Genomic DNA, 23,946 nt, shown 5'->3' on the forward strand with positions numbered 1-23,946 from the left:
TGAGATAAAGTCTCAGGTAGCAAGCAAACCAGAGTTTTGCCAGTGAGGTTGACATGTCCCAGTCAGCATTTGACAACTTCCCTCCCTTAGCTCCATTCCTGACGCCTGCTAGTCTTCCCCCACCGTGGGGGAAGACTGGGGATGCTCCATCCCCCACAGGCTTCCACATGGAGACTATTTGTCTTTTCAGCTCCATAAGTCTCAGGCAGCAAGACTTCCTCAGAAGATCCACTGACTGCTGGCTATGAACCCCTCCATCCCACACCACAAATAATTTCCAGATCGCAACTGGGGCAACCAGCTCCTGAGCCTGTCAGAAGTAGTTTACTTTGCTCAGTACTATGTAGATATTTGAAGGAGAGGGAAAGGAAAGTCAGGGTGAAGAAAAATCTAGCAGAGAGCAGTCAGCCTCCTCTCAATGTGAAGAGGGAATTCTGTAGGGTCCAGGATTGAAGTGGCACCCTCTCCTACTTTGCCCCCTGGCCATGATTTGCATGTAAAAGTAGCAGGGGACATGGCAATGGAGTTATAACATACTGCTATTTCAAATACTGTATGGGGAATAGACTGAGTTGATGAGAAGAAGACAGAATGGCAACAGCTGCCAGTTCATGGAAGGCTTAATAGTTAAGAAGAAAGATTTTAAAATCAACTGAAAGCAGGAGTCACTGGCAGAAAACAAACTTAGGACTGAGCAATCTTCCATTCTCCCATGGGGGGCAGAGGGGAGAAAGAAGGATTTTGCCCTTGAATTCTGAATCCACCGAATGTGATTGATAGGAACAGTGTTTCCATTTAAAACATCTTGATCTTCAAGTGATTTAGGATTACAGATTTGTGGGTAAGAATCTCTGCACTAGTCATGGACTGGGAACTGTTTGTGCTGGCAGAACTTTTTAAGTGAGAAATGCCAAATACGGGTAGATGTCAATAATGTTAGATGTGGAAAGTACAGCTTTAGTGATGACTGAGATTCTTAACAGAGTCAACAAGTACACTTCTTGTGGTGGGTTAGGGTAACTCCACACTTATGCTGTGCCAGTCACACACTGGTTAGCACTTGGAGGAGTTCACACATGCTATGCTAAAACAGCCAAGACTGAATTTCACTGACAGAGGCCATCGTGCTAGTGCCTGATGTAACAGATAAGTGTAATAAGATAGTAATGAATCAAAAACAGCCCTACTGTTCATATCACATGGGCAGCAGACAGCACTGAAAGCTGCTGGTGAAACACCTTACAGAAAACATGGCAATATGTTCTGAGCTGACAGCTAGCATGACCACTGAAGATATTCTCATGCTGCTTCTTGAATGGCTCATCCAAATGATTATATTTCTGTATAACCTCTAAAAGAAGACACACGATAATTTACCAGTAGGACATACTGGGATCAGCAATCCTTTAGACATTTACAGCCTTTTGTTTAGAATCATCTTTCTTGACCTCGGGGAATGGATAAAGGAATTTTCAAGCAGAGCTTGTTAAAGGGAAAAATAAACTTGGGCTTCCAGATGCATATATTGCATGGGAGTCTACAATGGCTGTCCGGATTCTTCAATCCCTCGGCTTCCCTTCATGCTGTCCATACAGAAAGATCGCAGACTGCTTGTCACTGCCAACCTTTGCTATTTCAGTGTCTTATGGGATATTCATTTGCTCAGATGGCCACATAAGTGTCTGACTGGCTAGATGAGCCCATAGTTTCACGTGCAGTTCAGGTGCAAGATGGCACAACTGACATTTTCATGACCTCAGATTTTAGGAAAATAATCTATTTCAGTATTCTCACAAACTGGAGCATAAAAGGCTCACAGAACTTCAAAGAGCATCAGAAATTAGTGGCCAACTATCCTTGTATTCACTCACTGTCAGCAATCATTGCCAGCGGCAAGTAAACCTCAAATTCCTGAAGGTTTGCTTGAAATACATAGCCAGCATTCAGATGCAACTTAACTGAATGTCTTCGCTTCCTAAATATGAATTGGAAACATAATGAGAACAGACTTTTCTTGGTATGTTCACATCTGCTAACCTAGGTTCAGCTCAATATTCAGTCATGCATTGCAGTTCACCTTTAATAATGGCTTTATGTGTCTTCATCCAGTGTTTTTAAGCCATTAAAAATTGAAAATCAGATGCTCAAAATGCCCTAAAATAAGGCATTATTTCTGTGTATAGACTGTGAGGTTGTAACACCTCAGGACCTTGGACTGCTGGGATAGCTAATTTGGAATATTTTTAAGCAAAGCTTCAACGATGCATTGAGCGTGTTTCCAAATGAACCGAAACTCCATGCAGTTGGGTACTGTGAAAGGCTTGGAATGATTCATAAAATGGTTCAGCCTTAGACCATGAAGTATAATGGAGCCACACAGAAAGTTTTTATGGTTCCATCAGACTTTCACTGGACATTTTTTATACCACCATAAAAGAAAATACAGGAAATTAAGACATAGAAACACATATTAAAATAATATGAAAAGTCTGGTTTTAACCCAATAGTGCTAAAAAAAAAGAAGAGCATTCAAACTGAAAATACATCCTTAACTCTGCTCAGTGTGAAAACCCATGTTGCCTAGTTATGGCACTGTTGGTACCCGTAAGTCATGAGCAGTCATATACATGCAAAAGGCTGAATGTATTAAAGACCAAGTCTTCCCTCTAACTTTGTTTTTGTGATTTTAATCCAGTAATTGAATTTACTTTTACATAAGGCATTCTGTGGTTTACTGTGTTTGACACCTGCATCTGGGAGCTGCACATAAGGATTTGGTTTAGTGCTTGTGTTTGCACTTGTTTGATAGAGGATAGTTTTTTCAATTTGAAATGTATTGTCACCTTCAACCAATGCTAAAAAATTAACACAGTTAAATGTCTTTTAAAACATTAGAGTCTACAGTAAATCTTTTACATGTATTTAAATGTTAGAACCACATTGGATTGGATTGCAATGAATGAACTATAGGAAAATACTAGCTGTATGTGGACCTCGGATTAATGCAAATTCTCTGTAGTGAATCAGCATATTCTCATTAGCTTTGACAGGCTTGGGTGCAATCCCTCTGAAAAGGCATGAAGCTGTTGACTGCAGTATGGTCTACTATCCAGAAATGCTAAGGAATAAGGTAGACAAATGATTGAGCAGATGAAAAGGGAGCTGACTTTCTACCATAGCAAATAGAGATATAGTTATGATCCCAAATCTTTTGTGTGGACTTTAGATCAGGCTGTGAGGAGATACAGTTGTGAAGGAGCTATTTGAACCTTCTCCCCTCCCACCTCTCATACAGCAGAGCCTGCAAAAGGGCAACAACAACATGGTGATGGTGCTAGCAAATCAGCAAATGCAGTGTCAATGCAGTCCTGAGTAAGAGTCCAGTCAAGTATTATTTCTACAGGCCAAGTTCTACAGCATATGCAAAAGTACCTTGACTTGAATGGAAGAGAAAACTGTAGCAGTTGGCCCTGGAAGTAATGCCTGTGAAAGTAGTGTACTTAGACTGTAAATACTTAGAGGTAATTTTAACCTCTGGTCTGATGAACTGCAGGATTTTGCAAGGGCATAGATTCACCAGGGCATTGGTTTCCACCTGACCCACCCTCTCAGGTTTGCTTCTGCCAGGGAATACCCCTTACTTCCACGGCCTGCTGCAGAGGTTAGGCAGTGCTGGCAGAATGGCTGGGCACAGGGCCCCCTCACTGGGTATTCCCAGGACACCTGCTATGAAGTAATTTTGTGCCAGCTTTGCCTTGTGCCACAAAGTGACCACAAGGCAATGCTTAATTAGGCCTCTAGTTACCAAGATGTATCTACTTTTAAATGTTGGAGTGATGCCATAGCTGTGACAATCCAGGAATTGTGTAAAAGGCAAGGATCTTTTCGGGGGAAATCTTTTATTGGGCTGTGCTTGGGACATGATGAAGAATGCCTTTCATTTGAAAACTTGTCTAATTTTATCCCAACCATTCAGTTAGTCCAACAAAAAATATCACCCCAAAAACCCTTGCTACTTTCAAACACATCCTTGAAACCCCACTGCTTTCACTGTTCCATAATGTTAGTGGAGTTACAAGAGGATATACAAAAGATGGATTTTATGATATACTGAAGTGCTTGGATATCTGTAATATCAGTGAATGAAAAGCACTATGCTAATAATATGCTAGTTTCATTTATTTGATCTATTTCCCATATTACAGTACCATGTGATTCTTTTCTTTAAAAAAAGACCTGGGGTATTCTTTTTAAAAACCAGAGTTTGGGTTGAACCAGGGGCTAGGAGGCCAACGCTGCATTTATAGCTTTTGCTACAAGTAGATTCTGAAAACAGGATTTCTGATCAAAGCCTACTTTTTCGTGTCTTTTTGTTGAGCACAGTTTCTAAGTATAACATTATTACTTTAAAGCAGAACTCTTCTAACAAACTGCTTGCACCACAGACCCTTAGGGAGTAGGGAGCAAAGGGTTCTGTACCACTTTTTGGTACTCTTATTCTTGGACTGAGTGGAGGCTGGTTTGGATCCTAGTGCAAGTCAGAGCAGCCTCAGGGCTGCTCATGTTTACAGTATATGTGACTGTCTAGATTCTCAAGGAGCCATCTTGATAGCTGGAAATAGCAAGAGATATGCATCATTCCTCTGGTCACGTTACTTTTTGATTTGGGGGGAGGAGCTGAGAATGAGTCATGTATTTTGGGTATGTGTATACCAGGGGTATGTGAAGCTTCAGTCACGGATTCAATTTGGAGAAGATTTGGCCCGATTCAGAGGCCAAATCGCCAAATCCAAATCGAATCAGGAGACCAAAAAAACCTCCAAATCGATTTGGAAAAGATTTGGAAAAAGATTTGGAGATTTGGAAATTCAGAAAGCAGTCTTTCAGGGGAACAGAAACTGAAAAGAAGGAGGGGAGCAAGGGGGGGGGGAGACTGACATCTGTAGCTGGCCAGTGATTGTGATCTTTCCCTGAGTCCCCTTCCAATCACAGTGCTCTGGGAGAGGAACATAGAAACAGCATATAAGCCTCTGTCTGCAGCCTTTCTCTCCGTTTTGTGAGCTATTTCTGCCTGAGCAAAAGAGGGCGGGAGGCTGGCCCAGAAATAGGTTGGTGGGCAGAAATCTAACCAGTACTGAGAAGGCCCCCTGGTACAGGCTACCGTCCCTGTTGTTTTCATCCAAATCTGCCTTAACACATGTAAGTGACACAAGTTTTGCTTTCAGCAGTTTGAGGTGCAGTTTCTCAGAAACCCCAGCACCTATCTCCTTGAAACCTGGCAGGCTTCATGCCCTCAGAAGGGGCTACCATCCCTGCTATTTTCATCCAAATCTGCCAAAAAATAACAAAGTTATAGGTGTTTCACTGATTCCCCATTATAGTCTATGGTTAAATCACCAAATCTCTCCGAATCAGCGCTGAATCTTCCAAAGCTGATTTAGCGGATTCGATTCGGGACAGTGATCCAAATCTCCAAATTGAATCACTGTCCTCCAAATCGGTCAAATCCAAATCCAAATCAAATACTTCCCTATTTGCACAGGCCTAGTGTATACCTAGCATGTATAGGAAGCAGGTAGGAACATGTATATTATATATCATGAATGGATAATATGTGAACGCAGTACATATAGCTACATATGTACATAATTCATGTGCTATATATGTATACATTTGCTATATGTGAAGGGCATTTTAAATCTGCCAGGTTCAGTGGCTTTGTGGCCCTTTTTTACTGGTGGAACAATACAACGGAACTTTAGAAGACTGGGGGATGGCTCTCAATAGTTCCATATAATAAAAGATGCACATAAAAAGTATTTGAGTCCCTAACTTCAGGCCTGATCCTGTAAGATGCTGAGCAACTTTACTCCCACTGCAATCAACAGAAGTTGTGATGCTCATACCTCAATAGTCAGCCCTTTAAAGTTTTATAATTCCAAAGCCTTATGCATGTTTGGCTGAGGATGGGGGTTGTGGGGGAGATAAATACTGGTAAACAGTGATTTTGCAGCATTATTGCAATTTATTATGACAGGGTTGTCAACCGGGTTTCTTGGAAAGGCCCTAGGGGGTATGCGTGGGCAGGTGAGGATGGAGCGCCGCCACCCACCATCCCAGACTGTCACCTCCCAGGAGCAGGGCCCAGGGGGCAAAGAAAGTGGCACCCCTCTGTGGGCTGCACAGGTACCACCTGGCGAGCCGGACACAGCAGGGGGGAGGGGATGCTCACATGCAGCGGCCACCACCCACCATCCTGCACTGCCTTGTCAAAAAATGCTGAAAACCCCTGCATTATGATGATCAGGCAGGAAGGCAGAAACCCAGCCTTGTGCAGTTTGTAGATGTATCACTAGTCCCTGCTTTCTCAATCCACCAGGTACCGAGAACATTAGCATCTGTCATCCCAAGTGTAGCACATTTCTTTGCTTACCAGGAATTTCAACCATCATTTCTTTCAAAGTCACTTTCTCTGGGATGAACAAAATGTAATGGGAAACAGCACTGCCCACTAAAGTGAGAAGACTTGTGCCAAAGCACAGCTCGTACATTTTTCATTTTTTCATTGATTTCAAATACTGCTGGCCATAAAGTGAAATTCATACGTTGCGCAGAAAAATCTCATTTCTTATTTTTTCAAGGCCTCAACTCCACATTCATGCCCTTTCCTCTAGCACAGGGGTGGGCAAAATGCGGCCTGCAGGCAAAATGCGGCCTGCCAGGCCATTCTATCTGGCCTGTGGGGCCTCTAAAATTAAAAAAAAAAAAATACTTATCTGCCCCTGGCTGCCTGTCATGCGGCCCTCAATGGCTTGTCAAAACTCAGGAAGCAGTCCTCCACCCAAAATAATTGCCCTCCCCTGCTCTAGCAGTACTTCCATTGGAATCACTGGGACACGCTTGAAATTTCTCTGCTCCACTCTGGAGGAGCAGAAGGGAGCTAGAGATGCAAGAAGCAAAATCAACATACAAGCTGGCTTAAAACAAAGCAAATTCCCAGGATCTTACCTTTACAATTACATGTTAATTTCTTTCTTGGCTTATTTGACTTTTTTGGCCTGATTTGTGTATTTGCTGAAGTCCAGATCAGTGTGAATTACTTTGTTCATATTCGTGTATCTATACCCATTCCCCAAGCAATTTAAACCAATTTTAGCATCCTACTAAGTCACTGCAGAATTTTGTCCAGAAACTGCCCTCCATATGGATAAATGTAAATGTCATTATTAATTTTTACAACCTCACTTCATATTCAGGGGTCTAAGTATGAGTTTATCCTTAACAGGGTCATTAGCTAAATTGGCCTTGATCATTGTGACAAAAAATGACAACTGAGCACTATGCATCCATCCCTTGTCTTTTGCTGCTGACTTCTGTGTGAGAATTATCGTAAAGAAGAATTTAATTTAGCTTGGCTTCCATTTTATTTGGGCCAAGATTAACAATACACTTCCATCAAAAACAACTACACATGCACACAAATATTTATCTAGACAATAGTTATAGCCAGCCTCACAGCCTCCCAAATATGGGTCTGTGGTTATCAATTTCCTGACTTCTCACTATGTTCCTGACTTAACATCTCACTACATACTACCCAGTGTTGGATCGGACTCTCCTACATGTACTTGTAGGAACAGATTCTCTGTAGACAGGATTAAACATTCCAGACGAAGCTCCCTACGTGAGGGAACATCTCTCTTTGTCCAGTCGTATGCCCCTGCAATATCAAGATGGTCACAATCTGACCATTTCCAAGCACTGTGTTGCTCTTCCAATTAATGTCATATGACATTGATATTCTTGTGCCTCCCACACCATGAGAGTCTTACCCCAGCTGAAAGCCAGGGCTAACATTGAACCACTAGGATATACTATGAAACAAATTGGGTTTAACTGCTTTCTTTGTAGAGACAGCCAGTTGGCTCACCAGCTAGACAGGGCTCAGAGACGGCTTCTTGCAACTAGGCACCAGCTACAGGGCCTGGAACTACCTCCTTCAGTTAGAATTGCCTTCCGCAAGGTTTGCAGTGAGTAGCAAAGCTCTTTTATAGTACGAGAAACCCTAGGAGGAGGTGGGAGGAAAGGTGTACAAGAGAAGGCAAGCAAGGAGTCTTTTAGCAAGAAGACACCCTTGAATTACAGCAGAACTAAATTGTTTGCCTCAGTCTCAGAGTCCTGAAACAAATCTTTATTTCCTTGGTCTTTACATGCTTAACTTCTATGAATGATTCAGAAAATACGTTTTACAAAATCCTGTCTGGATTTATATTTGTGATCCGTCATATCTCCAGTTATAAAAGACCCAGAGAAACAGAATAGTTCCCAGTATGATAAGGTTTTAAGGCATTAAACCTTATGATTCATTTCATATTGGTTGGTACTTGATTGTTTAAGGCCAGTTCATAAAACAAATAGTAAAAACAAAAAGGCAGGCTGAGCGAGTAGTGTTTCTGATGTTAAAAGCCCATCCCTGTCACCAAATGACACTTTGGGGACAGAAGTTACACATAAACCGGTTTAAGTGATCAGAATCTAGTTTAAACCTATAACAGAACAGAAGCTCAGTACACATAAACTAGTTTCAAAATGGCCAAAACTGATTAAAGATAAACTTGGTTGATTGTAGTATCAGGCTTAACTGATTTAGATCAAACCAGCTTAAGGAAATTCTGTCCCAGACCCCTTCCTGGTTTAAGTTAACTCACAGTCCCCCAGCATCCCAGGATGCTTTGCAGCCCTGGACTAGGCTGTGCTGTCTGCTCCAGTGGAGCAGGGTTGGCCCTGCTCCTCTGCTCCCTAGCTGGGGCACTATCACTGCTCCAGCTGGCTGAGAAAGGGGTGGTGGTGGGGACGGGAAACCCTGCTCCAGACTGCAGCCAGCATCTGGCTGCCTCTGCCAGGCTTTCCCCCACCTTACCTGGTGTAAACCCCTCTCTCTTGACCCCCTTCACCTCAGGCTGCTGGCACAGGGCCGGCATCTGGCCATGCCCTTCACCCCCGTCACTTGAGCTGGGGTGAGAGGGAGAGCCTGCTCTCGACTGCAGCTGGGATCTGCCCAGCAGGGGCACAGCAACCCCTGCCAGGCTTCTCACTGCTTGGGGGTGGGGGACATTTAAACCGCCCTTCCTCCCCCCTTCCCACCAGCATGGGACGGCAGCAGCAGGGGCATGGCCAGATGCCGGCTCTGGGCCAACAGCCTGAGGCGAAGTGGGGGAAGGTTTAATCCCCTCTCCATCTCCTCTCCCACTGGCATGGGATTCCACTTGGGGTCTGCCTGGCAGCAGCGCAGCAGTCCCTGCCCCTCCCACACCTGATTTAAACCTTCCCCCACTTCACCTGAGCATCCTGGCCAGGTACCAGGGTCTGACTATGCCCTCTACCCCTGCCACTTAAGCAGTGAACGGGGAAAAGGCTGGCAAGGGTCACTAAGGTGCTAAGTTGTGCTGCTTAGCACAGGGTGACTTTGAATGCGGGAGTTTAAGAAGTTTCTAAACCAGCAAGCCAAGAGACTGTAGGATTTTAAAAAATCATCTTTGCCAGATGTTCAGGTAGTTTTCTTTCCTGTGTCCTTGTGATGGGTATTTAGCAGAATTTGCAAACTTGCTGGAATTTGCCAGGGCCACACTGTGAGCATTTCTGCTACTGCCTTAAACCTGCAACCTCTGGGCTGTCAACCATGCACCTTAGCACCTATACACTCCAGCCCCCATTCTGGTTACTAAAATAAATAATAGTGAGTGTTCAGGAAAGTGCAAGCAGGAATAGCCAGAATTCCCTCTCAAAGAGATGCAATACAAGAGTAATACAACCCCCTTCCCCAAATGTGGGGAGATCCCAAACAGGATTTGTCAGGCTTTTGGAAACATAACCCACTTCCTGGATTCAGTTTACACAGACCTTCCTTGGACAAGCTGTATGATCTCCAGCTTAGGACGATCGTCCTGTATAACAGAGAGACTGCATGTCTGCCACCCCATGAACCGCTGTAGATTGTATTATATCTAAACCTCAAGTAAGAACAATTTAGGGTAAACCAAGTTGTTTGTCTTCACTGCCTAAAAGAGTTATGTACACTTAATCACTCAGAGGCGACTTGTTTTCTTTTCTTGATGCAGAGCCAGACATAGGGGTGGATGACATGGGCAACTGCTTAGGGCAGTGTGGTCAGGGGGTGCCCCCCCCACGCATACACACACACATGTGTGAGTAGGCCCTGTGCTCACAGCAATGCTCTCCCCCTGCCCCGCCCCAGGCAGGAGGAGCAGTGCCCAGTCCAGCGTGCCCCCCACCTCCAGCTGCTGCTCTGGAGGAGCTAGGCTGGGCAGTGCAGGTGGAAGTAGCAGTGCCTGCCTGTCCACCTGCCTGCCTGGAGCACCATGTCGTTCCCCCTCCCCACCAGACTGCACCCCATAACCCCTCCTGTCTGCCTCTGCCTGCAGCAGCACCACTGACCCTAAGGGGGTCTGGGCAGGGCACCAAAATGCAAATTTGCGCAGGGTGCCATTTTCGCTCAGGCCAGCTCTGTCTTGATGTACAAGGTTGGATTTTACAGAAGAAAAAACTAAACTGCTGATGAATTTATCATGACTGGCCTGATTTTTTGATTGTTCAGCCAGTCTGCAAACTAGCATTCAAAAGCCATCACATACTAAATCGGTTGTTAATAATTATACATGTATACAGCAACTTCTATCCAGAATGACCTAAGGAGAAAACTCTACTGTTTCTTATGAAACCTCTGAGCCTGGATACCAGAGCCCTTACCCATGTAAGTACCAGTAGTCCTACTTGGAAGCTCCAAAAACAGCCACCCCTGCCACTGGCTGAGCACCCCTGCTTGCTTAATGCTACAGAAAAAAAAGCTCTACAAGAGTTATGCTGTTTCATGCAGCATTAACTCCCCACGGCATTTCTATATGGACACCCCCAACCTGGGCAACAGATCACACTACAAATAACTTCTGCTTTCCTCCTCTATACTTTGGAGCACCTCAAGAAATGGTTTTTCCAAGATTCCAGGAAGGCAGACAGTTATCATTCAAACTAGCCAGAAATCAGAATTTCCAGTCTGTGGGAAATTTAGATATTTCAAAACTTGGCTTTGTTCTAATTCATTGGGTAGCCAAATATTTTGAATTTTTTTGTAAATCAGAAGTTCTGCAGAAAAATGTTTTGTAAGTACTGCCATGCATGGTTACCATAGTAAAACATGATCCCTGGAACTGTATGGATCCTGGGGTCTGCAGTTCATGAAGCCAGAAAACTCCAGGGTCCCCTGTTTGGTGAGGTCCCTATCGTAGGGCTACTTCAAAACTGCAGACCCTAGAAGCCCATCCCAGTTCTTCCACGCTCCCAGCCCTGCAGCAAGGAACCTAGAAGTTTTTAGAGCCCCAGCTCAGGCCCAAATCCTCAGGACTTCTGAACTCTTCCCTGGTGTGGTAGGCTTTTCTGGAAAAGTGTGGAGTCTTTGGCAGCCTGTCAGGAAACTGGCCAGTGTTTTCATTAAACATTTCAGGTTTGATGGGTCCATATTTTTCTGACAAAATACTGTTTTGTCAGAAAATTTCGAAACTATTTTAGTCCTAATGCATCACCCCTGTTGTTTCACAGTAAGTGGGACTTCCATTTACCTTAGGTTCTTTCCTCTTGTGTAAGTGGGTGGGAAGATACAACTGTTTCTATTCACTTTTCACCCCAGGTTTTCACAGACTCTGGTAAAATAGAAGTTGAATCCAACAACATTCTAGTTCAGATTGAACTTTCACATCCGTGCTATTGAATAGATCTGAATTTATGCAAAACTTTCTTGTTCCTCCCTACTGCAAATCAATGAATCTCTTACATTTTTTACAGAGACTATGGCAAGAAGCTAGTATGAAATTTTGGCACCAGTGAAGTCTCTGACTTTAATGGGGCCTAGATTTCATATATAGAGCATATGACACATCAGTGAACAGCATACAACCTAGGTTACTACTAGCTGAAACTTGAAGTTTGGAGAAGCAGAGCACTTGAAGAATAGTAAAGACAACCACAGATTTTGATAAGCCATGGTATTATGAAACAATACTATAAATAGGCACAACCTAAAGCTGCTTAAGGGATTAATATCCATATTAAGATATGTGCTGAGTTTGAGCATACATCCTATCTTTCTGGTATTATTTAATGCTGATGTTACCTATTGATAAATATTTTTAATTTTACTGACTTTTAAGGCCTTCTCTGCAGACCACTGAAGTCAAGGGCAAAGCCATGCACTGTGCACCAATTTTAGTGTTGTAGGATTGGGCCCTTAAAGGAAGATTGTGAATCACAAGTAAGGTTTCTTTGTTTCCAGTGATGCTGTAAAATGTTTTATCCTCCATGCTTCCCATTCCTTGCAGTGACATATTATGAATGCCAAAAAAGGAAGGTTAAGATTTAACCCAGTTAATTAAGTGGATTCACACAGATAGTTTGCATGGCACTTTGCATAGGCAGCTAATTAATGCAATGCCATCTATTGCCGTTAAAGTCCAATATTAAGCTTTGAGAAAAATCCTGATTAGGAGTCAGGGTTCACAAACATGGGCTTTAAGCAGCACTGTATAGCTGCAGTTAATTAATCTAATCCAATTCTAACACATCTCAACTGAGACAGAATTAGATATCCTGATATCAAGATCCATGCCAAGGCCCTTCCTTCAAAGCACAGACCTGACACTTCCTAAAACAAGCCACAATCACTCTAATTTCATAGTCTGCAGGAGAGTATGATATCATAGGGAACCTGAAGCCCTCTAATTAGGCTGGATTTAAAAAGCACATGGAAAAAAATGAGAAGGCAATTTCTAGTTCCAGAAAGGCAGTCGCACACTAGGAAAGAGAAAAATTGCACCAGACAGAAGTTGTATACAGACATACAGTAGAAACAAAGTCTCCTTACAATTCTAGCCAGATGCAGTATCTGTGGAGGACAACCATGCTCTCTCACAGCCTCCAACATAAAATTCTATATTTTTTGTTGCACTTATTGCATGTTGATTCTGATCCCACAAGCTTTTACCTACAAGCTTTCCTTTAGTCATCTGAATAGGGTCTTAGAATTCAAGAGGACCACTTCTGTGCTCAAGGACAAGCAGGTGCATAAGTGCTTTTAGAACAGGGGCCACCAACATAGTGAGTGCATACAGATGAGCGTTCACATGCAGTTTGTGGCACAGCAAACCTGTCTGCGGTGCTGCAAACAGCATGCATCCATTCACTGCAGTCCTAATTTGCAGCCTGGTGGGGGGGGGGTTGACACCAGGTTCTCCTCTCAAAGAAAAACCACACCAGAAAAAAGCAGGATGGTAAATGTGGCAGTGGCATGCGCCGCTTGAAACCAGAGCCTGGTTAGCCAGGGCCATGCTCCAGCTACCACCCAGGCTCCACATGCCTGGATCACCACTGCTGCAGCCCTGAGAGGCCCCCAGGACCCAGGGTAGGGCTTCTGGGGCTAGCACCTGGGCTGGCCGCAGCTTCCCCTACCCCACTCGGTACAACTGGCTTTGTGCCAGAGTGCATGTGCAGGGGCATTCCTTGGGGACAAGAAGCAGTACCACAACTATGTGCTACTGCTATTTGTCCCCAGGAAAATGCATGTGCTCACTCATCTGGACATGCCCAGTGATTTTCTCCTCTGGCTGTTCAGAGGGTCAGTATAAAATCAGTGTAACACTTAAGCCCTCTTTGTAGGAGTGGACATCTGTATGATTCCTAGTGAGCTTTTGTGTGCCCATGTGTTATGGTTTCTCTACTACAGGCTTCAGTTCTTTGAAATACAGATGAGCAAAATGATCTACTGTAGGAACTGGGGTGTATTTCTGATATTTGTATTTGGAGAGGTGAACTTTCATCTTACCTGCAGCTGCACCAGCAGGTTAGATCCCCTGCTTTTAGGCTTCCTGTCTTAGGAGTCTGGTCAGGACTTCTCCAATATGGTTAGATCACTTCCTTTCTGAGATTTAGTATGCTTCAGTGGGGGAAGTAGGTAAAATGTGCTTTTCAGCAGTGGTCCAGGCTCAGCATGGAGGAGGTACAAACAAACCTGGATGTCTTACTTTTGCAAAGGAAAGATCTTCTTGGAGCTACTTAGATAGCGCTGTGTCCACGTTGGCCTCATACTCAACTTAGATGTACATCACTCCTTTTTTCTACTGATGCTCAGTTTCCTGCTGCATCTGCTTTCACTATAAGAGTTAGTATGGGATGAATAGGGGGTCACCTCCTGACCATTTTATTTTTTAAATGAGTATTAATTTTGAAGAGTAGAGGTTCTGGAGCTGGTCTAGAGGGAGGTTCATCATCACGTTGTTTTACAGCTTTCTCTCCTGTCTCCTTCCTGCTTTGCTCTTTCATGTTTTAAACATCTGTCTGAAATATCTAGATATTTAGCAGAGTCGGAAGTTAACTATTGATTGATTACTGATGAGTGCTGAATCAATGAGTGTTGAAAAGCAAGGTAGAGGTCAGAATGACATTCGGAGTAAGCTGCCTGTATGAACTGCAGTTACTGTCTTTTTGACTACAAAAGGCTTCCTAAATGGATATAGCAATAAATTGTAGAAGCCACATTGATATTCAGCTGTATCTTGACTAGGAACAGTTCTGTTATAATTGCAAAGTATGCAATATGCAGAGGCCACTGCCTGGTTGGGAAAGCTGCCTTTACCACCATGTATGGCCCAGTGCACACAAACAGTTGGCTGTATGTTTTTATGCTCTCTAAGGAGCTGCAGAGAGCTCAGGGATTTAATCCTGCCCACATTTTTGGAAGGGACAGAATCCTGAGAGCAACCTTCCACATGGTACCGCATTCCTTTTTTGGCTGTGATTTTTTTCTTTTTTTTACAATTTCCAAAGGATGTGTTTAATTGTAGCATATGTCCTGTTACTCCAGAACACACTTTGTTACTCAATGAAACCACACAGAAAGGCCCAAACATCTGGGTTGAGTGCAAATTTTGTCATAGCATTGTGCTAGTCACAGTGGGAGATGAGGTAAATTTTGTAATGTAAAATATAGTACACTGTATGCCATTAGACTTCCGCCCTTCCACACCTTCCACCAGGTTTGACACCACCTTCTCAGTGACACCTCTCGTGTCTCAAGGAGCCCTTCATATCAGATGTTCTTTAGAGTCATGTTTCCTGCCTTCCTTCTAATAACTTTTCAAGCTGAGAATGATCAAGAATTTTAATGCTGATTTTTGTATTTTTTTGACAAACCCCATGTTTCTGTGCTCTAGACATTTTTACATGTGCTGTGGGATTGGGGGGCAGTGCTTTAATTAGAGTGGTTCCAAGAGCCTCTCTAATTAAAGTGCTGCAGCATCTCCTGTATCAGCATCCCCACACTTCAGAATGGCAGTTTGGCACTTGAACTAAAAGCTCCTTCAACAAGCTTTAGTTCAAGTGTCCCCACTGCCATTTTGAAGTGCAGGGATGCTGATACACAAGACATGGGGGCTGGCTGGAGCACAATAACTACCAAGCTTTATTACAGCGTGTTGGAGCAGCCTCCATGCTCATGTACAGGCACCCATACAGAAGGTGGCTGAACCTCATGAATCTCTCCTCTTATACTTCTTTTTCCCATGTCAGAAAACTGAGTTTTACCTCTTGACACAGGAGACTGTACAAATTGCTGAACTACTGGCCCAGCCTCAGAGACCATGGAAACAATAGTAACTCCCAAAGGGGAAGTGGAACAATTACAGATCATCAGCCACCTATACAGGATATCTAGTAGACAATCATTAGTCAGGATCTGCTCTTCACAGGTAGAGCCTATTTATAATAGGTACTAGAGAAAGGGAAAATAAAAATGTTGTTCCTGGATGTTCTTATTGTTGAATGTTGCTGAGAAAGAGGTACCAGAACCATATGTACCCTCTGTTAAATCAGTGGTTCTCAACCAGGGTGCCGTGAGATCCTTTTCAGGGTGTCATGTAATATTAGCAGTGTTAAGTTTGCAAATGCCTACACGAGTCACTAGATAACCCCAGAGACTTCAAATAGGAATCCTTAGTGTTAAAAACATTCTATCCTATTGTGGGCTTTTTGACTACTTTGAAATAGAAAAATTGCAGTTTTTCTATAGTAAAAAAATGAGCGACAGCTAAGAGCTGGCATTTTCCAAGGGGTGTCTTGAGTCTACCAAGGGGTCTTTTGTTATCAAAAGGATACTGAAGACAGCAGAGCTGAGTGCAAGAAATATTGGAGGTTTTCTGAGTTTTAGCATCTGTACCTCAACCACACATTTATTTAATGCTTTAATGTTTATGGCTAGGAACAGACATTACACATAAACTGGTTTAAGTGATCAGAAACTGTTTTAAACCTGTAACAGAACAGATGTTCAGTGCACATAAACCAGTTTGAAAATGGCTGAAACCAGTTTGAGATAAACCTGGTTGAATGTAGTATCAAGAGTTAACTGATTTGGCTCAAACCGGTTTATGCGATGTCTGACCCAGACCCCTTGCTAGTTTAAGATTATTCCCCCCCAGCCCTTCTGCTTTAGCAGACACCTCCGGATTAGCTAGCAGACCCCATGCTGGCTACAGTCCATGCTGTGGGAGAGACAAAGGCAGACAGGCTTTTTGGAGCTAATCAACAGGTAGCTTAATGTCCTTCCTTGGAAACGTTTGAGAAGAGCTGTTTGCTCCCCTCCCTCCCCATCACCACTCTGCTAAGCACAAATTCCCCCCTCCCCTCTGCCTTTGCTGAAATGTCCATGTATTAGGCAGCAGACTACATGCTGGGTCTGTGCTGAATCAACAGATAGCTGGTAATGTCTCTCTGTTGTTTTCTTAATGGGGCAATAAACACTGAGATAAGGGTGATAAACACTGTATCAGCTCCCCCCTCCCCCCATCCCACCCTTGGCTTGTTTGCCTGTCAGTTTGCTGCAGGCAGTATACAGAAGCAGGGAGGGAGAGTGAAAACTTCTGTATCATCAACAGATGTGTGCATTGCACACACCCTCCTTGCCTCAGAGTGATAGCCCAGGGCTGTAGGCTGGCAACACCCCCGTCCCTTGAAAAGCCTGGGACTGCAGGCAGGGTGGTTCACACCCCTCCCTAATCAGAGCCCTGCTAGGGCCTGGCCACATCCCCCTCAATTTAGCTCTGTGGAAGGGAAGGGAGGGCTGCTCTACCACTCCCCAGCTTCCAGCCTGAGCCACTGCAGGCATGTGCCTCAATTTCCTCAGTCCAGAGGGATTGTCTGTATGGTTGGAAACTAGGTCAGCCTAGCCAGGTTAGACTAACCTGCAAAGATTGAATCAATTCAGGCTCAGGCTTTTTGAATGTCTGTCCCTAGCCTATACGTTCAGGAATCTTATAGCAGAGGCTAAAATAATAATGCTGGTCTGCATATACCTCCTAAAGATACCCAGGATATTCTTAAGTACACAGAGTAGGCTTAGGAGTGCTAACCACTCCAGTGTTCAAACCCAGGAGTTGAGAACATCCAGCCCGCGGCCTGGATCTGGTAGAGCTGGAGGGATTTGCCTGTGCCTGCACCTATGCCCACACCAAGGCTAGACAGCAAGGAGCTGTGTCAGGACCTGGGAGTTTCTAGTTGTGCCTGCACCACTGCTGCTTCTCCGCATCCCCATTGGCCCCCAGGACTGTGGCATGAGTGCAGCTTCCAGTGAGTGGGAAGCTGTAGCTATGCCAGAGCCAGGCAGCTCACATCTGTGCCTGTGGTAGCAGCACAGATGCAGTTAGCAGCTGCCCAGCCCTGGTGTAGCTCCCTAGAAGCTGCACGCACACCCCAACTGAGGAGTAGGGGGCTGAGAAAAGTGTCAGTAGCACAGGCACAGCTCACAGCTGTCTGGCCCTGATGCAGGCCACTGACATGCCGCTAAAGCCACCCAGCCCGCGTCAGACCGGAGCCGGATTGTTCTGGCCCATGACTTTTTAAAGGTTGCCAGCCTCTGCTTTAACCTACTTTCTTTTACCCTGGCACTGTCTCTGACACAGCAGTAGGCCCAGTACTAGCACATATTACATTCAGATTTGACATTTACTAATCTCCCTCTGTTCAAAAGATTATTAATATTCTGTGGTGCCAGCAAACCAAAATAAATGCTTTTATGGAGGGCTCTAAATGTCAAAGTTTAACTCCAACACCTATTGTTTTTCAGTTGGGCGCCAAGATAAAAAACCCTACATACTTGGGGAACATAATTCTGGAAAGGGTTTTATGGGAAATGATCTGGCAGATAGTAAAAAGCTACAGCAAAGCATGATTTTTGAAGGTCAGGTTTCTTTCACGTGAAACCCCAAACCCACTAAATGAAATATCAGCTGCATTCCTAGAAATCTGAAGTGATTCTGGCTACGGAGAACAAATACTGCACTGTTATTTCCGAAGAGCTCCTGCTTGAAAGTGCCTATACTTATTTCCGTGTGCTCGACTGACATGCATGTAAAATGTATATTGCCAGAATCACAGCCCTAGGAGCACTACTCAAGTGGCACACAGGGAGTTTGCCCACAACTCATTGAAGGGCAGTCCCTTTGGGGGCTACTGCCCTACCTACAGAAGGTGAGGGGTTATACAACTTAGGGGATGTTCTAACCTAACTTAGGGTTGCAACTGGAAGAGAATGCAAGTCTTAGGAAAAAATTTTGCCCATAATGGTGATGATTTGGGATAGCAGGAGTATAACTGGATTATCACTGCCAAATTGTGTGCAGTTCTGGATGTGCTGTTTTCTGCCACTGTAATTAAGTAATTTGCATATTAGAAATTAATTTAGATATAAACAGAACCATCAGCTTTATGACATTTTGTGGATTTAGTGCAGGTAAAAGGCGTCACTGACAGGCATAACCCATTTCATGAAGAAAAGGTAGTGTGGTGATATATAGCTACTCCTTGTGCCAGATTCCTTTTAACAGGGTTCATTTTCCCCAGGGTTTCGTTGCCCAGTATGGACAATACATTCTAACAGTGTTATAAGATGGTGTAAAGATGGTAGGGAGAAGGTAACCCGTGGCACTGTTGCTAACAAGTTTTGCTTTCTTAGTAACATGGTTTCTTCCATTTGCATTGTTCGGGACAGGAACGGTCTTTTTGTTCTGTTTGTATACAGTGCCTAGCACTACAGGGTCTGGCCCATGACAAGGACTCTGAAGTGCTTTTACACTACACATAAAGATAGTAATGGTTCTCGGGAAAGGTGAAGTGACACTAGAAAACTGGTATTAATGGCTGTGTTTGCAGTGTACAGTGGCTCTAACTCTCTCCGCAGAAAAGTACAAAAAACCATTGTAAGATAACCTGTGTAATCAGCCTGCTTGTACCACTCCCACCTACCCTAACTGCATCCACAGAAAAGCAGCAGCATGCCTTTCTCAGTAAAGCACTGTAGCAGCATGAGACTTTGCCATCAGTGCTGGTATTTATTACATTTTGACCATAGAGCTCCAGAGAATAACAGGAACATAGACAACATTTTCGTTGTGCGGAGAGAGGGCAGGAGAGAGAATTACAGTTAAAATAATAACTACTGAGTATCACTTAAATATAGTACCATGATTATATGTGTTTACATTTAATAAACTGAGCTATAAAAATCAGTGTTTCCTTTATTAATCCGACTGCCATTTTGGAGCTGGGGAAGTGGAGACTAATCTCCCACTTGCTCACACTCACAGTTAAACTACTTGGCCAGGATTCTTGCATGAAGCATTCATTTTTCATTTGTTCCAGAGGATTCGCTTTTCTCGATGAGCAGTAAAATCACTGGGAAGTCCTGCGAGTACAATGGCACAACCTACCACCATGGGGAAATGTTTGTGGCAGAAGGGCTTTTTCAGAACAGACAGCCCAACCAGTGTGCCCAGTGCAGCTGCTCAGTAAGTAACATCATTTGATTGAACCCTGCTGGACACGTCACTTGATTCTCACTGCTGGGAGACAGCCTACCAAGCTTTAACTAGTGTACGATAGTAGATGGTAAGTGAGACTGGAAATCAGGAGTTAACCCTGGCATACAAAACTGTACTCCATGCCAATATGCAGTACCAGGTGGATGCCAGGCTACCTCCTGCTCAGACCGCAGTAGACAAAGCCTGCCCTGTCAGGCATCCACTACATGAGCCCACCCTGCACAGAGTTCGGTAGCAGGTAAAATATTGCTACTGGCATGCATATAATATTTCATTTTAACCTGGCTATGGAAAGTACAACACTGAATCTCTGAAAGAGATCAGAATTATTCTGGATTCAGCTGATAAGAGTCCCACAAATGGGAACTAAATGGCTCAGGGCATTGATACTGAGCCCTAGATATTCTATGTCCAGATCGCCAATCCAAATGCAGCCGCAGTTTCTCAGTGCCCACACATTACCGCTATGCAATAATCATTCACAGTCACAGTGTGAACTGAAATAATCATTTAATTCTGCTCAGTTCTTTATAACAAAAGCTGGTCACATCAGATCTTCACTGATTAAGGGAATGAATATACAAAACAATTAAACTCCTCTAAGAGCAGAGAGGGAAACGGAGATGCTGACTTGCTTACTACAGTAAAGCTGTTTTATCTCTCTACCCCTATTGAAGTTGAACTGCAATAATTTACTCTCCCTTTCATTCAGAGGAAAATTACTATAGTTCAACCTCACTTACTGTAGGATAGGAACAGACAGAGGAAACAGTTATACCAGATTATCTGAAAGGCACTCTGAAGCAGTAAATCCATCCACTGACTTTAAAACTGAGTAATTATACAACTGTTCATACTGTGGCTGTCACAGTTTCCATTATCAAACAACCAGGAGTGCATTCTGGACCAACAGACCTAGTGCCCAGCGGTGTGCAACCTTTAAGCCCTGTAGGACAGGTGATTGCTGCAGGGCCAGTCTATGGGCTGGTGCTGTCCTCTCCTTGCCCTGTGTACTGGGATTAGGTCCCAGGGCCCAGCACTGCCATTGTCTGGCCCTGCTCACTGGGATTGGACACCCTGTTCAGTGCACAGTCTGGGGCTCCCCCACTGCCATATTTCAAAACACTGCTTGCTGCAAGCTGATCTGGCCCGTGAGCCAGAGGTTGTGCACCCCTTGACTAAGACATTGCGCTACCCAATCATTGCTTAATATGGTTCCTTGACATTAAGGTTGAAACACACTTGTAGGATTGGGGCAGTAAAGGCTTGCATTGTGTTACATCTCTCTTGTAAATCCTGTTAATTTTCATCTCCAGGTTCATGCAACCTACAGTTACTACATTTTTTAAAGAAAAATACATTAAACCATATGGCGAGACAGTCAAGGAAAGCTATTCAAACAGCATCCTATTTCCGGATGCTAGAGTGGCACATAGGTAAATGTATAGTGCTGTATGAATCACCTCTAAACTGTCCTTGTTTTTTAATGGCAGGAAGGAAATGTATACTGTGGCCTGAAGACTTGTCCTAAATTAACATGTTCTTTCCCAGTTTCTGTGCCGGAGTCCTGCTGCCCAGTCTGCAGAGGTAAAGTATAATCTCTAAAAGACACCATATAGCAAGCCTGCCACTTGCATTGCCCCGAGAGTTTGGAAACGAAACCACGTTTTAGCAGGTTCTGCATTATAATCTTGTTGTTGACTTGATGCGTTGTTGACTTGACATGTGCCAGATCAATGCTCGGAATCTCAACGTTGTGCTGTTAGGCAGGAGGGTATGACACAAAAACTATACACACACACAAACTGCACATCAACACTACAGTTACACACACATGCACATATACACACATGCACTTCACTGGCTGTGTGTGTTAACACTAGGGGGCACTTGGGGTTAACTGGGGCCCTGGGCAGTGGAGACGGGACCAGGAGAGCCGGCCACGGAGCTGAGAGAGCGGAGGCAGTGGAAGTGGGGGTAGAAAATGGGGCGAGGGGGGAGAGGAGAGGATGGGAGAAGAGCTGGAAGAGAAGCCAGAGAGGCATAAGGGAGAGCCAGGAGGTGGAGGCAGGTAAGAGCCAGGGAAAGAAAGCTGAAAGCCGGGAGATGGAGGTGGTGCAGCAGTGGTGAGCTGGGGGAGCAGGAAGCCCACAGAGAAGCCGGGAGGTCAGGAGAGGTGGAGGTGATAGAGCAGAGCCAGGAGAGTTGGGGGTTGGAGTCAGGGCGGAGAGCAAAGCAGTGCTGAGGGTTAAAGCTGGGAGGGGGCAGAGAGGTGACGGAGAGCCAGGATGGGGAGCAGAGGGCCAGAGGACAGAGGAACAGGAGTTACACACGAGGCTGGGTCAGAGGTGGGGGCAAAGAGAGTGGGGATTAAGTGGGGAGCCTGCAGCAAGACAAAGACCAGCTTGGGGTCCAAAAATATCAGTTTTATTAGACAGCCCACAAAGTTATTGGTTCACACACACACACACTCTCACAAACACACACGCACTCACACAATGGTAGCAGGAGGGAAAAGGCTTAGTAGAGGGATAGAAGTCAAGGTATGAAGAAACAGAATTCAGGTCCCTTGCTTGGAGGGAAGATGTGGGTGATAGCTACCTATCCAGGCTGAGAGTTGATCCTCGATGGCCAGTTGGGGTCTTCTCCAGTGAGGTGTTGTCTAGAGGGAGTTGCCAGCAGGGCCTCTGGGTAGATGTGTGTCATGGCGTAGTGCTGGTCTGGATGGAGAGGGCATCGCAAAGAGGTCACACTCTACCACCCCTTTTATAGGGATGGGCTACCTGTCACTCCAGTGGGGAGGACATGCCCAGGCAAGGGCCAGTCCTGCTCATATGAAGTCATGCAGTTTCAGGTGTCCTCATTGTCCAGTGGGAAACAATGTCAGAGTTGCTGGTTTCTGTTCTGTTCTTTGTTTCCATGTTGCTGGTTTCTTGGAGGGTCTTTATCTTTCAAATATTGGGTTTTGTCTCTGGTGCTGGGAGTAGGTCTGTGGTTTCAGGGAAAGTCAATGCAAGGCAGTGGTAGGGTCGTTAAGCTGATGATCTGGTCATTCAGTAGGAGCTATTTTTTAGGCCTGCTACCATTATGTCTCAAGCAGTCTCATTCACCCAGGAACCAATTTACATGGGAGGGGTAGGTATGAGTCACAGTTGCAACACAGTTCACAATAGGGTATGCCTGGGCAGGGGACACAAAACGGAGACTTGACAAGACAAGATGGAGACTTGACATTATTTTGACTAATTTACAGGAACGGGCCTAAATCATACAATATCAATATAAAACAGTAAAAATCAATACAAACATAATACAAATACAATATAAAACAGTAAAAATCAATACCAAAATAATAGAACACTATTTACAATGATATATGGACAATTTAAAAGGGGCTTGTTACAGTAGTGGCATACAAAAGCTTATCCTATATTTTAACTTTACTATGGCTTATCATAATGACTTATAACTACTTATAAGGGATAGAGAGGGCAAAGAGAAAGTCACAGATAGTTGGGGAAGGGGAGGGAATGCATTTTTAAATAAAAAGAAAAAAGAAAACTGGGGGTTTTGTTACACTGTTTTTTCCCCACAATCAGCATGTGGAAAAAAGTCCCTCATCTATCCACATACAAGGAAACCTCACTAAACATTGTCTATCTTTGAAATGCTGCTAAAAGCATCATATGTTCAGTGATGGAAACCAACTATGAAACTGATTAAATGCAGCCAATGATGAGTATGACTATACAATACATGGCCATATTGGGCAAATATACTGATGGGAACCTTTTTTTTGGAGTGGCCCTTAACAAAAAATGGGCAGTTCCTCCCCACTCTCCCTCCGCCCCCAGGAGGGACCTGGCACAAGGCCTAGAAATACTGCAATACCAGGCTAGCACCAGGAAGACCAGAGCCAACCCTGAAATCCTGCCCTTGGTACCAAAAATGCTTGATCTTAGCCAAAAAAACTGAGATACTGATGGGCACCTACTTTTTTTTTTGCGATTAG

The 23,946-nt window shown here is 44.2% G+C and overlaps 1 protein-coding gene across 7 annotated transcripts in view; it reads left to right on the top strand.

Annotated features, from left to right (window-relative positions):
* Positions 1-23,946, top strand: part of CHRDL1 (chordin like 1) — a 57,632-nt gene that overhangs the window by 17,727 nt on the left and 15,959 nt on the right. For all 7 annotated transcript variants that reach the window (XM_019487810.2, XM_014607202.3, XM_019487816.2 and 4 more), the window contains 2 exons: positions 19,756-19,901; positions 21,428-21,521. In XM_019487810.2, the coding sequence (XP_019343355.1) occupies positions 19,756-19,901; positions 21,428-21,521 (240 nt within the window). The remainder of the gene's footprint in view (positions 1-19,755; positions 19,902-21,427; positions 21,522-23,946) is intronic.

This window comes from Alligator mississippiensis, chromosome 8 (assembly GCF_030867095.1).
Source record: "Alligator mississippiensis isolate rAllMis1 chromosome 8, rAllMis1, whole genome shotgun sequence".
In the NCBI taxonomy this organism is placed as follows: Eukaryota; Metazoa; Chordata; order Crocodylia; family Alligatoridae; genus Alligator; species Alligator mississippiensis.